The sequence below is a fragment of the Oncorhynchus tshawytscha genome, linkage group LG19 (genome assembly GCF_018296145.1).
Source record: "Oncorhynchus tshawytscha isolate Ot180627B linkage group LG19, Otsh_v2.0, whole genome shotgun sequence".
Taxonomy (NCBI): Eukaryota; Metazoa; Chordata; class Actinopteri; order Salmoniformes; family Salmonidae; genus Oncorhynchus; species Oncorhynchus tshawytscha.
In genome coordinates, this window is record NC_056447.1 from 56,337,182 (window position 1) to 56,349,932 (window position 12,751).

A 12,751-nucleotide genomic window follows, 5' to 3' on the forward strand; every position below is an offset into this window, starting at 1 on the left:
AGAATCGAAATTGAGCTCAGGTGCATCCTGTTCCCATGGATTGTCCTTGAGATGTTTCTAAAACAAGTCCACCTGTGGTAAATTCAATTGATTGGACATGATTTGGAAAAGCACACACCTGTCTATATACGGTCCCACAGTTGACAGTGCATGTCAGAGCAAAAACCAAGTCATGTGGTCGAAGGAATTGTCCATAGAGCTCCGAGACAGGATCAGTCAAGTCAGTTAAGAACAAATTCTTATTTTCAATGACGGCCTAGGGGCAGAATGACAGACCTTGTCAACTCAGGGATTTGAACTTGTAATCTTCCGGTTACTAGACCAACGCTCTAACCTCTAACCACCTGCCGCCCCAAATATAAATAGCATAAATAGGATTTTGAGGACCAGGATGTTGACATCTGAGCCATACAGATTGCAAAATAGTTGGGAAGAGATGTTTGATGTACCGATTCCATGGTACAGGGTGTATGAGTTGATATTTAAAACAACACAAGATTCAAGACTTCGTGCTTTTCAGCTAAAAGTATTATTTAGAATTCTTGCCACCAACAAAATTTTGAATATTTGGGGCATAAAATCGTCGAAGCTCTGCAGATTCTGTTGTGACGATACAGAATTGCCTTCCGGTAGCCCGTTTCTGGTCTCAAGTTCAGGAATGGCTGAAAACGCATTGATCTAAAAAAAATTGACCCTAGAAATAGTACAGTTAGGAGATCTGGAGAGACCGGGTCAGTCAATTACTAATACTCATAGTAAAAGTATTTATCTTTAACCCGCAATCTGTGGATTCTATTCGATTAGAGAGAGTGAAATTGTACGTTAAACATCACAGTATAGTTGAAAGATGTTGTGTAGAAATCCGAAGAGGATGGCCAGCAGAGATAGATGGGATGGGCTGAGGGTGGCCAGCAGAGATAGATGGGATGGGCTGAGGGTGGCCAGCAGAGATAGATGGGATGGGCTGAGGGTGGCCAGCAGAGATAGATGGGATGGGCTGAGGGTGGCCAGCAGAGATATAGGGGATGGGCTGAGGGTGGCCAGCAGAGATATAGGGGATGGGCTGAGGGTGGCCAGCAGAGATAGAGGGGATGGGCTGAGGGTGGCCAGCAGAGATAGATGGGATGGGCTGAGGGTGGCCAGCAGAGATAGATGGGATGGGCTGAGGGTGGCCAGCAGAGATAGATGGGATGGGCTGAGGGTGGCCAGCAGAGATAGATGGGATGGGCTGAGGGTGGCCAGCAGAGATAGATGGGATGGGCTGAGGGTGGCCAGCAGAGATAGATGGGATGGGCTGAGGGTGGCCAGCAGAGATAGATGGGATGGGCTGAGGGTGGCCAGCAGAGATAGATGGGATGGGCTGAGGGTGGCCAGCAGAGATAGATGGGATGGGCTGAGGGTGGCCAGCAGAGATAGATGGGATGGGCTGAGGGTGGCCAGCAGAGATAGATGGGATGGGCTGAGGGTGGCCAGCAGAGATAGATGGGATGGGCTGAGGGTGGCCAGCAGAGATAGATGGGATGGGCTGAGGGTGGCCAGCAGAGATAGATGGATGGGCTGAGGGTGGCCAGCAGAGATAGATGGGATGGGCTGAGGGCCCAGCAGAGATAGATGGGATAGGATGAGGGTGGCCAGCAGAGATAGGATGAGGGTGGCCAGCAGAGATGGATGGGATAGGATGAGGGTGGCCAGCAGAGATAGATGGGATAGGATGAGGGTGGCCAGCAGAGATAGATGGGATGGGCTGGGGTGGCCAGCAGAGATGGATGGGATGGGCTGAGGGTGGCCAGCAGAGATAGATGGGATAGGATGAGGGTGGCCAGCAGAGATAGATGGGATGGGATGAGGGTGGCCAGCAGAGATAGGGGATGAGGGTGGCCAGCAGAGATGGATGGGATGGGATGAGGGTGGCCAGCAGAGATAGATGGGATAGGATGAGGGTGGCCAGCAGAGATAGATGGATGGGCTGAGGGTGGCCAGCAGAGATGGATGGGATAGGATGAGGGTGGCCAGCAGAGATAGATGGGATAGGATGAGGGTGGCCAGCAGAGATAGGATGAGGGTGGCCAGCAGAGATGGATGGGATAGGATGAGGGTGCCCAGCAGAGATAGATGGGATAGGATGAGGGTGGCCAGCAGAGATGGATGAGGGTGGCCAGCAGAGATGGATGGGATAGGATGAGGGTGCCCAGCAGAGATAGATGGGATAGGATGAGGGTGGCCAGCAGAGATAGATGGGATAGGATGAGGGTGGCCAGCAGAGATAGATGGGATAGGATGAGGGTGGCCAGCAGAGATAGATGGGATGGGCTGAGGGTGGCCAGCAGCGATAGATGGGATGGGCTGAGGGTTGGAGACAAGTGGGAGTGGAGTTGCTGTGCGGGAGACAGAATGATGGTCAAAGATAAAATTAGAAAATAAAGTCAAATAAAAACATAATTAAAGGTATGTTTGAATGACACTGAGGGGCAGTGTTTTTACAGCTAATGTCAGTTTGCCTGAGGCTGATGCCGGCCAGGGGTTTTTACACATGCATGCATACACACACACACACACACACACACACACACACACACACACACACACACACAAGAACACACACCTACATGTAATAGTGCCAGACATGCACACAAACATATACAGTAGGCTGTTACTATTTTAGTTGTCCTTGATGTCCTGTTTTTTTTTGCATTGTTGTTTTGTTCTGTCTTTTTCTTTTTTCTCTTTAGTTCATTCTGTTGTTGTTGGTGCATTGGGGGTTCTTGGGGGTGGGGAATGGAATTCAATTGTATTTTTATTCATTTTTTTTCTTCTGGGGGGGGGGCTGTGGGAGGGGTCTCGAATGGTTGAGCTATTGGGGGACTGTGGAGGCATTGACCCTGGATGCTACGGTGTGTCGCTCTGAATGGGAGTCTGTGTTGGATGACTGGTATGATGTAGTGGTTGAGCGGCTTCACTGCAGGTATATTGTATGTTTTGGATATTCAAGAAAACATTTAAAAAATAAACAAACAAAAAATACTGAGTAATGGGTCTGAATACTTTTGTAAATGTGATTTCTGTTTTTGTATTTGTAATAAATTAGCAAAAAAATAAATACATGATTTTGCTTTGTCATTATGGGGTATTGTGTGTAAATTGAGGGGGAAAAAAACAATTTAATCCATTTTAGTATAAGGATGTAACGTAACAAAGAAAGTAAAGGGGTCTGAATACTTTCAGAATGTACGTTGTGAATAATGATCAGTGAGAAAATTAGACGCACAAATATCATACCCTCCAAAAATGCTAACCTCCCCTGTCATTGTAATGGTGAGAGGTTTGCATCTCTTGGGGGTATGATATAAAATGCTAACCTCCCCTGTCATTGTAACGGTGAGAGGTTAGCATCTCTTGGGGGGTATGATATAAAATGCTAACCTCCCCTGTTATTGTAATATAAAATGCGGTGAGAGGTTTGCATCTCTTGGGGGTATGATATAAAATGCTAACCTCCCATTGTAACGGTGTTATTCTTGTATGATATAAAATGCGGTGAGAGGTCTTGCATGATATAAAATGCTATCCCCTGTCTTGGGGTATGATATAAAATGCTAACCTCCCTGTTATTGTAACGGTGAGAGGTTTGCATCTCTTGGGGGTATGATATAAAATGATATAAAATGCTAACCTCCCCTGTTATTGTAATGGTGAGAGGTTTGCATCTCTTGGGGGTATGATATAAAATGCTAACCTCCCCTGTTATTGTAACGGTGAGAGGTTTGCATCTCTTGGGGTTGTGATATAAAATGCTAACCTCCCATGTGATTATAATGGTGAGAGGTTAGCATCTCCTGGGGTTGTGATATAAAATGCTAACCTCCCATGTGATTATAATGGTGAGACATTAGCATCTCTTGGGGGTATGATATTGGTGTGTCTAACTTTCTCACTCATCATTATTCACAATTAATTTAGGATTATCTGTAAACATGGTAGCAGCTACATTGGTATTATTCGATTGGGCACAAATAATCTGAAACACAACCAAACCAGCATCCAACAAATACTAAACTTTGCACTACTTTAATACACATAAGTGAATTTGTCCCAATACAGTTGGTCCCCTAAAAATCTGGAGACTATTTACAAAAAAAGGGCTGTGATTTCTTAACGGTTCACCCAACATGGATGAAAATACCCTCAAATTAAAGCTGACAGTCTGCACGTTAACCTTATAAGTGTATCATTTCAAATCCAAAGTACTGCTGGAGTACAGAGCCAAAACACGTGCCACTGTATTTGACCATGACCAAACCAAAAACCACATTAGACAGCAAAAAGGTTTTATTGTGTTGTGTAATACACTAGGTGTATTTGAACATGATATTAAATTGGAACTGACAGCATTTTTAGCAACATTCAATCTTATTAAAATCTGTTCATATACATGAAGAATGACACTTTTGTTTATGACAAGAGAGCACTTAGATATGTTCATTTTCACGTTTTCATGAATTCTTAATGTTTGGGAATTACGTATACTAACATGCTGACCACAACGTTCGCGTCACGTATGTTGGAAAATAAATATACACATACATGTTATTCAATCATTGCACCCACACTGACCGCGCGAGCCAATGAGTGTCTGCGTTGCCAGGCGCTAAAATAGAAGTTTCTTCTATTTGTTGCGCAGAACACGCTGCAAGTCCTGCCTCTCTCATCTCATTGGCTTTTAGAAGCATTTGCCCACGTGCCATCTCCTCATTGGTTATATCCACGTGGGTGATTGAAAGATTAACTGAGGTTGTGGTGGTAATACACCTTATGAAAGTTAGTTGCCAATCGCAATATAAAAGTCCAAAGAAGAAAAGGCCTGGGAGGAGAGATGACTAGAAACGACTCGGTTGACTGTTTTGTGTGTGGATTAATTGTCGGAGTAGAGGACCTTGTGCATTTCAGGTAAAATAACATATCCCGGGACAAATTAGCTTGCAACTACAAGCTATCTAAATTGCCATAAATGTTTAATGCTTTTCGACCTGTCCCCAAATTTAAATAATTGGTTCAGAGTTTGTTTTGATATTTCAACATGCGTGATCGCTTTTGGTGTGGGGGGGGTGGGGGGGGGAAGTCAAAATCAATTTGCGCATGATGGCGCGCGCCCGGTTTGGGCGTAAGTTGTAAGGCGTTTGTGAAACTAGACACTGCAGTAAATTAAACCTAAAAAAACATCTGTCTCTTCCAGGACTGCAGTTTAGACCGTTGCGCAGAACTACAGCAGGCCTTTAAGCAAATAAGGTATTTGCCACAGGAATGTTCTCTTGATACATGCCAGATCGGAGGCAGTAGGGATGACCAGGGAAGTTCTCTTGATACATGCCAGATCGGAGGCAGTAGGGATGACCAGGGAAGTTCTCTTGATACATGCCAGATCGGAGGCAGTAGGGATGACCAGGGAAGTTCTCTTGATACATGCCAGATCGGAGGCAGTAGGGATGACCAGGGAAGTTCTCTTGATACATGCCAGTGTGTGAATTGGACCATTTTCTTGTCCTGCTAAGCATTCAAAATGTAACGACTACTTTTGGGTGTCATACTTTTTATGGAGTAAAAAGTATGGGGGGAATGTAGTGAAGTAAAACTAAAAGTTGTCAAACATATAAATAGTAAAGTACAGATACCCCCAAAACACTACTTAAGTAGTACTTTAACGTATTTTTACACCACTGCACAAGAGATATGCTGACTGGATAACAGTCGTTCAAGTTCAGCATAACTAGCTAGCAAAGCGATTTACATTTCCTGCTAACCAAACGACACCTGCGTCTAGCTGTGGCCATTGAAAAAAAATGATATATGAGGGGAGAAAGCCGGTCACTCACCCACTCCTCCAATGTTGCCATGACATCCTCCCAGCAGCTAGCTAGCTAGCTTACATTAGGCTCGGTTGGTTTTAGCTTGCCACATAAATAGCTTCATAAATAAATAAGTTAGCCTATTAGCCACATTATGACTGACTTGTGATCATTCTTTTTGGGATGACCAAGAAATGTATTGGTGAATTATAGTTATCATGCATTGAACTGCATCCATCTATTCAACAACAATGCCTTACTTCACGTAACGGAATTTTGAGTCGAATATAACTTCCTCTGATAAAGTTGTTGCATAAACTGAGAATTTGACAAATAACTAATATTATGATTGTCTGTTGCATATCTGCAAAGTAGTTAAAACGCTGTAAATTCCACTTTAATAGGCTCTACTGTAAAACAATCTATTTACATTCAACAAACTCTATTCAGCCTGTATTTAAAACTCTACTCAAACTCTATTCAACCTGTATTTAAACTCCACTCAAACTCTATTCAACCTGTATTTAAACTCCACTCAAACTCTATTCAGCCTGTATTTAAACTCCACTCAAACTCTATTCATCCTGTATTTAAACTCTATTCAACCTGTATTTAAAAACTCTACTCAACCTGTATTTAAACTATATTCAGCCTGTATTTAAACTCTATTCAGCCTGTATTTAAACTCTACTCAACCTGTATTTAAACTCCACTCAAACTCTATTCAACCTGTATTTAAACTCCACTCAAACTCTATTCATCCTGTATTTAAACTCTATTCAGCCTGTATTTAAACTATATTCAACCTGTATTTAAACTCTATTCAGCCTGTATTTAAACTCTATTCAGCCTGTATTTAAACTCTACTCAAACTCTATTCAGCCTGTATTTAAACTCCACTCAAACTCTATTCAGCCTGTATTTAAACTCCACTCAAACTCTATTCAGCCTGTATTTAAACTCTACTCAAACTCTATTCAGCCTGTATTTAAACTCTACTCAAACTCTATTCAGCCTGTATTTAAACTCTACTCAGCCTGTATTCAAACTCTATTCATCCTGCATTTAAACTCTATTCAACCTGTATTTAAACTCTATTCAACCTGTATTTAAACTCTACTCAAACTCTATTCACACACTGTACAGGTCCGCGTCCCAAATGGCACTCTGTTCCCTATATAGTACACTACTTTGGAGCCCAAATGGCACTCTGTTCCCTATATAGTACACTACTTTGGAGTAGGACCCATTGGGCTCTGGTCAAAAGTAGTGCACTATATAGGGAATAGGGTTCCATAGGGCTCTGGTCTAAAGTAGTGCACTATATTTAGGGTTCTATAGGGCTCTGGTCTAAAGTAGTGCACTATATATAGGGTTATATAGGGCTCTGGTCTAAAATAGTGCACTATATAGGGAATAGGGTTCTATAGGGCTCTGGTCTAAAGTAGTGCACCATATAAGGCTCTGGTCTAAAGTAGTGCACTATATAGGGAATAGGGTTCTATAGGGCTCTGGTCTAAAGTAGTGCACTATATAGGGCTCTGGTCTAAAGTAGTGCACTATATAGGGAATAGGGTTCTGTAGGGCTCTGGTCTAAAGTAGTGCACTATCTAGGGAATAGGGCTCTGGTCTAAAGTAGTGCACTATATAGGGTTTCTGGTCTAAAGTAGTGCAGTATATAGGGAATAGAGTTCTATAGGGCTCTGGTCTAAAGTAGTGCACCATATAGGGCTCTGGTCTAAAGTAGTGCACTATATAGGGAATAGGATTCTATAGGGATCTGGTCTAAAGTAGTGCACTATATAGGGAATAGAGTGCCATTTGTGATGCAGACTCATTGTGCAAACACAATATACAACTGTGAAAAGTTCCGTGTGATTGTTCTTGTGTTTGACTCTTCTCATTAACACAGAGCAACTTGGTTAATTAACCCTGTCAGTGACACATATTCTGCTTTTCATATACTGTGTGTGTGTGAGTCATTAACTCAGTCAGTGATACTCGTCTTCCCTAGAAGTAATTACTTCCTGTAGCCAAAGATTATAAATCCCTATAGGGCGACATAGTTATAATCCAAACCCTTGAATTCGCCTCAAGCATCAACAAAATAATTAACATTTCACCCTAATGTTAAACTGTAAAGCATTATATCTCTCTCTCTCTTACTAATTCTTTAAAAAGGTCCTGTCTGTCATGCCCTGGTCTTGGACAAAGACTATGATGAAGTGGGGTCCACGTCCAGCGCCAGAGCCGCCACCGTGGACAGACGCCCACCCAGACCCTCCCCTATGGGTTTAGGTGTGCAGCCTGGAGTCCGCACCTTTAGGGAGGGGGGTACTGTCACGCCCTGGTCTTAGTATTCTGTGTTCTCTTTATTATTTTGGTTAGGCCAGGATGTGACATGGGTGATTTATGTGGTTTGTTTTGTCTAGGGGTTTTGTAGTTTATGGGGTTGTGTTTAGTATAGTATTCTAGGTAAGTCTATGGTTGCCTAGAGTGGTTCTCAATCAGAGGCAGGTGTTTATCGTTGTCTCTGATTGGGAACCATATTTAGGCAGCCATATTCTTTGGGTGTTTCGTGGGTGATTGTTCCTGTCTCTGTGTTTGTTGCACCAGATAGGGCTGTTTCGGTTTTTCACGTTTCTTGTTTTGTATATTGTTCGTATTTTCATCTTTATTAAAGATGTTTATAAATAACCACGCTGCATTTTGGTCCTCCTCTCTTTCACCGGAAGAAAACCGTAACACCGTCCAATCAAACGTGTTCTATTGAATTCTATGCATATAATTCTATCCATCAATTCCATTCCATATTTGGATGTGTCAGGTCAACTGTAATTAACCTCACCAACATTTGGATAAAAAAAAAGGGTGTTTTCATAGCTAACTAATTATTTATTTCAATACATTTCTTAAGGTATTTTACATTGTATTGAGGCAGAATGGAAATCGGAAGGGGAGACAGGTAGTGGAAGAAACAGTGGGGAGGATGCAGGGATTGATGCTCAGTCTCCAGCAGGCAATTTGTATGTGACTTACCCCCCAACCACTAATTATTTTAACATTTCACCCAGAGGTTTGTCATGCATTAGACGGGAGAATCCTTCACTTATTGAAGAAGTGAACAGGCGAGGAAAAACCCCATCAAATATTCATTTTTCCCCATAATGCCACATTAAGCCTCGCATGTATTTTTGTATTCTGGTTGGTTCCCCAAACCAGGAAGTAAGAGCAGTGTCCTGTAGTCACGCATAACAGCCAGCTGCAATCCACAGGGCTCTGGTCAACAGTAGTGCACTATATAGGGCATAGTGTCTCATTTGGGACACGACCCATTTCAGTCACTTGCACTTAGTGTAGTGAAAACAACATGCTTTAAAAATAAAAAAAATAAAAAAAAGAGTTGCTGACCCATTTTCCAAACTCCCCTGTCCCCTCCTCTCCCCCAGCTTCCTCTTAGTGGGTTGACAGAGTACATTTTAACATTCATTCATCATCCAATTATTTTGGGGAAAGTCTATTTATAGCCAAATACAGTAGAAGAACAAATCATTTGTTGTTTCAATGACATACATACATACCTACGATGGCAAGGTTATGTTCAGATCCACAGGCAATCTGTGGAGAGAAATTAAATATCTGATGAAGTCTTTACATCATATGAAATGGTTGAATGTCAACCTGTCTATTCCTCACATAGTCATGTAGGCTAGACAGGAAACACACTCTCCCCAAGGACAGTCAACATTCCGATTTGTCCGTCAGACTGCCAAATGAAACGCGATTCATCACTCCAGAGAACGCGTTTCCACTGCTCCAATGACGGTGTACTTTACACTCCAGCAGGCGATTGGCATTGAGCATGGTGAAGTTAGGCTTGTGTGCAGCTGCCCGGCCATGGAAACCCATTCCATGAAGTTCCCGACGAACAGTTCATGAGCTGACGTTGCTTCCAGAGGCAGTTTGGAACTCGGTAGGCGGTCCCGTTCTGTGAAGCTTGTGTGGCCTACCACTTCGCGGCTGAGCCGTTGTTGCTCCTAGACATTTCCACTTCACAATATCAGCACTTACAGTTGACCGGGGCAGCTCTAGCAGGACAGAAATTGAACAAACTTACTTGTTGGAATGGTGGCATCCTATGACGGTGCCACATTGAAAGTCACTTAGCACTTCAGTACGGGCCATTTTACTGCCAATGTTTGTCTATGGAGATTGCATGGCTGTGTGCTCGATTTTATACATCTGTCAGCAACAGTGTGTAAATCTGTCGTTCTGCCCCTGAACAAGGCAGTTAACCCACAGTTCCCTGGTAGGCTGTCATTGTAAATAAGAATTTGTTCTTAACTAACTTGCCCAGTTAAATAAAAGGTTAAATATTTATTATATTTTTAAAACGGGTGCCACATACTTTTAGTGTATGTGTGTATTTTTTAGTGTATGTGCCTGGTTGTTAATGTGGGGGGACTGATGATACAGGTGTGGGTCTCTGGGGTGTGAGTGAGCATGAAGGCACATTTTCATTCGCCATAAATGTGTCCAGTGTTCCCAGATTTGACCAATAATGAATTACAATACGAGTGAAATGGTAATTAAGTGTTTAAAAAAGCAGCTTTTCTGTGGTGGAATGTTGTGGGCGTATCCTAGCAACAGAATGGTGTGGGCGTATGGTAATTATACCAGTCATTAAACATAGTCATGCTAGTAGACCGCGGATTGGCCAGCTCATCCTCCTCTAGACCGCTGATTGGCCAGCTCATCCTCCTCTAGACCGCTGATTGGCCAGCTCATCCTCCTCTAGACCGCTGATTGGCCAGCTCATCCTCCTCTAGACCGCTGATTGGCCAGCTCATCCTCCTCTAGACCGCTGATTGTCCAGCTCATCCTCCTCTAGACCGCTGATTGTCCAGCTCATCCTCCTCTAGACCGCTGATTGGCCAGCTCATCCTCCTCTAGACCGCTGATTGTCCAGCTCATCCTCCTCTAGACCGCTGATTGTCCAGCTCATCCTCCTCTAGACCGCTGATTGGCCAGCTCATCCTCCTCTAGACCGCTGATTGGCCAGCTCATCCTCCTCTAGACCGCTGATTGGCCAGCTCATCCTCCTCTAGACCGCTGATTGGCCAGCTCATCCTCCTCTAGACCGCTGATTGTCCAGCTCATCCTCCTCTAGACCGCTGATTGTCCAGCTCATCCTCCTCTAGACCGCTGATTGTCCAGCTCATCCTCCTCTAGACCGCTGATTGTCCAGCTCATCCTCCTCTAGACCGCTGATTGTCCAGCTCATCCTCCTCTAGACCGCTGATTGTCCAGCTCATCCTCCTCTAGACCGCTGATTGTCCAGCTCATCCTCCTCTAGACCGCTGATTGGCCAGCTCATCCTCCTCTAGACCGCTGATTGTCCAGCTCATCCTCCTCTAGACCGCTAATTGGCCAGCTCATCCTCCTCTAGACCGCTGATTGTCCAGCTCATCCTCCTCTAGACCGCTGATTGTCCAGCTCATCCTCCTCTAGACCGCTGATTGGCCAGCTCATCCTCCTCTAGACCGCTGATTGGCCAGCTCATCCTCCTCTAGACCGCTGATTGGCCAGCTCATCCTCCTCTAGACCGCTGATTGGCCAGCTCATCCTCCTCTAGACCGCTGATTGGCCAGCTCATCCTCCTCTAGACCGCTGATTGTCCAGCTCATCCTCCTCTAGACCGCTGATTGTCCAGCTCATCCTCCTCTAGACCGCTGATTGTCCAGCTCATCCTCCTCTAGACCGCTGATTGTCCAGCTCATCCTCCTCTAGACCGCTGATTGGCCAGCTCATCCTCCTCTAGACCGCTGATTGTCCAGCTCATCCTCCTCTAGACCGCTGATTGTCCAGCTCATCCTCCTCTAGACCGCTGATTGGCCAGCTCATCCTCCTCTAGACCGCTGATTGGCCAGCTCATCCTCCTCTAGACCGCTGATTGGCCAGCTCATCCTCCTCTAGACCGCTGATTGGCCAGCTCATCCTCCTCTAGACCGCTGATTGTCCAGCTCATCCTCCTCTAGACCGCTGATTGGCCAGCTCATCCTCCTCTAGACCGCTGATTGTCCAGCTCATCCTCCTCTAGACCGCTGATTGGCCAGCTCATCCTCCTCTAGACCGCTGATTGGCCAGCTCATCCTCCTCTAGACCGCTGATTGGCCAGCTCATCCTCCTCTACACCGCTGATTGGCCAGCTCATCCTCCTCTAGACCGCTGATTGGCCAGCTCATCCTCCTCTAGACCGCTGATTGGCCAGCTCATCCTCCTCTAGACCGCTGATTGGCCAGCTCATCCTCCTCTAGACCGCTGATTGTCCAGCTCATCCTCCTCTAGACCGCTGATTGGCCAGCTCATCCTCCTCTAGACCGCTGATTGGCCAGCTCATCCTCCTCTAGACCGCTGATTGGCCAGCTCATCCTCCTCTAGACCGCTGATTGGCCAGCTCATCCTCCTCTAGACCGCTGATTGGCCAGCTCATCCTCCTCTAGACCGCTGATTGGCCAGCTCATCCTACTCAGGAGTCTTACATTATCCTCTATTTTGTAAACAGTCTGTTTGAAAAAAACATTAGTGGTGAGGTTTTTATAGGTGTTTTTTCTTCTTTTTCTCCAATTCATCCATTGGCCACAAATACGAATATAGGATGAGTCAACAACATTATTTATGAGTTAAGAGAACATGAACTTAAAAAGGAAAAAAAAGTAGTGAGATTTTCACTGGACTGTTCCTTTATTACACAGTTAGTAGGGAAGACAGTGATGCAGGTAACAACCAACGCACCAGTACAACAACCTGACATCAAGACGTTTACTCTGTGGAAAACCACCTTTATATCCAGGGACTCCGTATTTTAGTTTTCTGCTGCCCTCTGCTGCTGGACTGGGGCCGAAGTTCTC

The 12,751-nt window shown here is 44.6% G+C and overlaps 1 protein-coding gene across 3 annotated transcripts in view; it reads right to left on the reverse strand.

Moving 5' to 3' along the window:
- sergef (secretion regulating guanine nucleotide exchange factor) overlaps positions 1-12,751 on the reverse strand; it is a 51,294-nt gene that overhangs the window by 19,742 nt on the left and 18,801 nt on the right. For 2 of the 3 annotated variants that reach the window (XM_024416817.2, XM_024416819.2), the window contains exon 8: positions 9,422-9,458. The exons of the other annotated variant lie outside the window; for it this stretch is intronic. In XM_024416817.2, coding sequence (XP_024272585.1) covers positions 9,422-9,458 — 37 coding nt within the window. The remainder of the gene's footprint in view (positions 1-9,421; positions 9,459-12,751) is intronic. 3 annotated transcript variants of the gene reach the window in all.